Source organism: Tursiops truncatus, chromosome 19 (assembly GCF_011762595.2).
Source record: "Tursiops truncatus isolate mTurTru1 chromosome 19, mTurTru1.mat.Y, whole genome shotgun sequence".
NCBI lineage: Eukaryota > Metazoa > Chordata > Mammalia > Artiodactyla > Delphinidae > Tursiops > Tursiops truncatus.
In genome coordinates this window covers 48,560,738-48,564,785 of record NC_047052.1, presented here as the reverse complement: position 1 = coordinate 48,564,785, position 4,048 = coordinate 48,560,738, and the positions used below count along the sequence as shown (strand labels likewise).

Genomic DNA, 4,048 nt, shown 5'->3' with positions numbered 1-4,048 from the left:
GGAAGTGGGAGGCTGAGTGAAGGGGGAGGGGCGGAGCCTCGCGGACGGGGCTTCCGCTCACGCGAGGGGCGGGGCCTATATTCGGGCGAGGAGGGAGGGGCGGGGCTTGAAGGAGATAAGCGGTGTGTCAGGAGATCCTGGAGACTTTGTACGTAAGGGCCGCGGGTGTTTCTCAAGCGGAGAAGAGAAGAGACCCCCAAGGCTCAAAATCTCATCTTTATTGGGAAGACTCAGAACAAACAACCTACCCCCCACCTTCAAGCCTGGGGACGGAGGGCGGGGGATCTGCACCCTCCTCCCATATGTACACAACAGAATCCGCCTGGAGAAGGTGCCCCCGCTTGTGAGGGCTGAGGCAGCAGCTTTAACAAGCGAGCGCTTGAGAGCCAAGCAAGCCCCTTTTCCTCTCCAGACTCAGTTTTCTCCCTTGTAAAATGGGCTCAGGGGAAACCGATGCTACGGAGTTTCTCGCCAGCGCTGAAGATGTCCGATTCAGAAGGATGAGAACGTCGGAAGACTGACCAAGGGCCGCCCAAGGGTATGGGGGGTGCTGGATATCCTGGTTGGGTTCGCACGGCCCCTTCCACCTCCCTCCCCACCCAGCGCCTCTCCTCCAGCGCCGCGGGGGCTACGTGGCCTCAGGCCCCGGGGACAGGAGGCTGCCCCCAAAGCCCGCCTCGCGGTACTGATTGGGGAACATGTTGCTGCCCACGAGGCTGGCAGTGCCTCCGTCCCCGGGGCCCGGGGACTGGTACGAGTCCAGCGTCAGCGGCTCAGTGCCGGGGGGCTCCCCGACCGCGGCCCCTGCACCCCCATTGCCCGCGACAGCGCTGGTGAGTGGTGGCGCTGGGGGCAGCATGTCCAGCATGGTGAAAAGCGTGGGGGCAGCGGGGTCGTAGGCAAAGCCGTCGTCCAGGAGGTCCGGCTCGCAGGGGGGCTCCAGGCCTGGGAGGGATACGGTGCCCGGGAAGAAGTCTGTGTCTGGCAACAGCGCTGATGGCGGGAGGAACAGGCCTGCAGGGATGAGAAGAAAGAAGAAAGTATGGTGGGCTTTTAGGGTCGACCTCTGGCCAGGCCCTAACTCAAATGCCCCCTCTGTTGCTAAATGCTTTATCGGTGTGGCCTCTTATAATGCCAAGAAACTCTGAGTAGGGACTATCACCGTTCTCTATCTCCCTTTTTTTGTTGTTGTTACAATAATTTTTTAAATTACAAATTACAAAGTTACAAAATACAAAACATTTGTAATTACAAAATAATTACAATTTTTTTGTAATTTTTTGTTACAATAATTTTGTTGATGTACAGAATTATATGTTCCAGGTGTACAACATAGTAATTCACGATTTTTTAAGGTTATACTCCACTTATAGTTATTAGAAAATATTGGCTATATTCCCTGTGCTGTACAATATGTCCTTATAGCTTATTCATTTTATACATAGTAGTTTGTACCTCTTAATCCCCTGCCCCTATCTTGTCCCTCCTCCCTTTCCTCTCCCTACAGTAACCAACTAGTTTGTTCTTTGTATCTGTGAGTCTGTTTCTTTTTTGTTATACTCACTAGCTTTTTTCTTTTTTAAGATTCCACATGTAAGTGGTATCATACAGTACTTGTCTTTCTCTGTCACTAAGCTATGTCCTCCAAGTCCATCCATGTTGCTGCAAGTGGCAAATTTTCTTTTTTTTTTTTTTATGGCTGAGTAGTATTTCATTGTGTATATGTACCACATCTTCTTTATCCATTTATTTACTGATGGACACTTAAGTTGTTTCCATTTCTTGGCTAATGTAAATAATGCTTCTATGAACACTGGGGTGCATGTATCTTTTCAAATTAGTGTTTTCTTTTTTTTTTTTTCATTTTTTTAAAAATATATACCTGGAGTGGAATTACTGGGTCATATGGTGTTTGCAAATGATAAGGGGTTAATATCCAAAATATAAACAGTTCATACAACTCAACATCAAAAATTAAAAATTAAAATTAAAAAAATGGGCAGAAGACCTGAACAGACATTTTTCCAAAGAAGATATTACAGTTGGCCAAAAGGCACATGAAAAGATGCTCAACATCATTAATCATTAGAGAAATGCAAATTAAAACCACAATGAGATAGCACCTCATACCTGTCAGGATGGCTATCATCAAAAAGACACGAATAACAAATGTTGGCAAGGATGTAGAGAAAAGGGAACCCTCCTACACTGTTGGTGGAAGTGTAAATTGGTACAGCCACTGTGGAAAGCAGTTTGGAGGTTCCTCAAAAAACTAAAACTAGGATCATTCTCATTTAATAAGCAAACAGGCAAAATAACTTGCAGTCCACAGGTGAGTTGCAGAAGCAGGGTAGAAACCATGCTCCTGTAGTGCTAGGGAGTTTTCCCCAAGAATGAGGAAGAAGAGGAGGCTCCAAAGCCCCCCGCCCCCAGCAAAATAAAGACAACCCGATAAGTGAAACATCCACACCATGGGAGACCCAAGGGAGAAGTCACAAGCCCCAAAATTGTATAGTAAAATGGTAAGTGTCACTGTGGGAGAGTCTCTCTTTTTGAGACAAGACAAACCTCACCAGCAAAGGCTGACTACACTTGTCTCAGAAAGAGACGCTGCGCTGCTGGAACTCTTATTTCCCAGCCTCCCTTGTAGCTTGATGTGACTAAGTGCTGCTGGCTGAAATCTGGGCGTGATGGCTGCAGCTGCAACAGCCACCTTGGACCATGAGGTGGAAACTATGAGCTGAACATGGCAGGAGCTTGGGTCTCTGATGATCATGCAGCCACCAAACCACCCATGGACCACCTACCTCTGGACTGTGTTTATGTGAGAGGGGAAATAATGTTCTATCCTATTGAAGCGTTATTTGGGGTTTTGCTATGAATGCAGTTAAACATGATCAAATGCAGTTAAACAAATGCAGGTGGCATTCCTGCTTTCTGGCAAGTTCCTAACATCTCCTGGGCACCAACTCTATGTCAGCCACTGTGCTAAATAACTGTGTGATGTGATCTCACTAAATTCTGGAAGGAACCCTAGGAGGGAGGGTCTCCATCTGCAAGTTAAGTAAACTGAGGCCCAAAGAGGTCATACAGTGGCTAAACTGTGTTCTCAAATTCAAACCCAGTCTGATTCCAGAGGCCATGCTCCTAACCACCACACTCTAGTGCCAGGGCAGCTTTGCCACAAGGACGAGAGAGGGGAACTTTAGACACTGGGAAATCGTGGTGATAGAACAAGTGGATGAATGACAGGTGGCTGATAAGCAGAGGCTTTGGGGATTGGGAATCGAAGGTTGATGAAATAGACTAGGATTGGGGGTTTCTAGGGGCAGAGCTGTTGGGCATTGGTTACAGTGGGTTGCGGGGACAACAGGTGATAACTGAAACCTTCAAGGTGGGACTGGCTGGAGTGGTCCAGGCTCAGCAGACTCTGAGTGGTTGGCAGCTGGCTGGGAGCTGGGCGCCGTGGGGTAGCTGGGGTGTTGGGGACAGCATTCTTAGAGCTAGTGGTCAGCGAGTGGGGGGGCTTTGGATGGCAGCCAGACAGGGTTAGAATTCATGGGAACTGGAGGCTGGCATGTGAGTTGAGACGAAGGCCGCGGTAGAAGAGGCCAGAGGGTGGCTGAATTCAAGGCTGGCTGGCTCTGACACCACCCCCATTTATCCACCGTCTACTCCCTACTACTGGTTTCACATGTCATCACTAATCTAAACCTATACCCAGGTGCAGCTCCCCACCCCACCTCAGACTGGCTGTGTGACCTTGGGCAAGAGACATCGCCTCTTTGGGCCTCAAGTTCTTCACCAGTAAAATGGTGGTGGGGCGTGGGGGGAGATGACAGCACCCACCCCCCCAGGGTGATTACCCAGATTAAGTGAGTAAGCACACACAAAGCAGTTATGTGATTATATAGTGTCTGTAAAAATAAGTACATTAAATTTTAAAAGGTCAATGAGGTAGGTATGTGGTGAGACTTTTCAGAGGAGCCCTGAGGATCTGAGAGGTAGAGCAACTTGATGAAGGTCACACAGCAGGTAAATGGCCCAG

At 48.5% G+C, this 4,048-nt stretch overlaps 1 protein-coding gene across 1 annotated transcript in view; it reads right to left on the bottom strand.

Annotated features, from left to right (window-relative positions):
* Positions 1-198: 198 nt before the first annotated feature.
* The window catches only part of RELB (RELB proto-oncogene, NF-kB subunit), a 28,603-nt gene continuing 24,753 nt past the window's right edge, over positions 199-4,048 (bottom strand). The window contains exon 11 of the mRNA XM_033844574.2: positions 199-1,014. Within this exon, the coding sequence (XP_033700465.1) occupies positions 629-1,014 (386 nt within the window). The 3' untranslated portion in view covers positions 199-628. The remainder of the gene's footprint in view (positions 1,015-4,048) is intronic.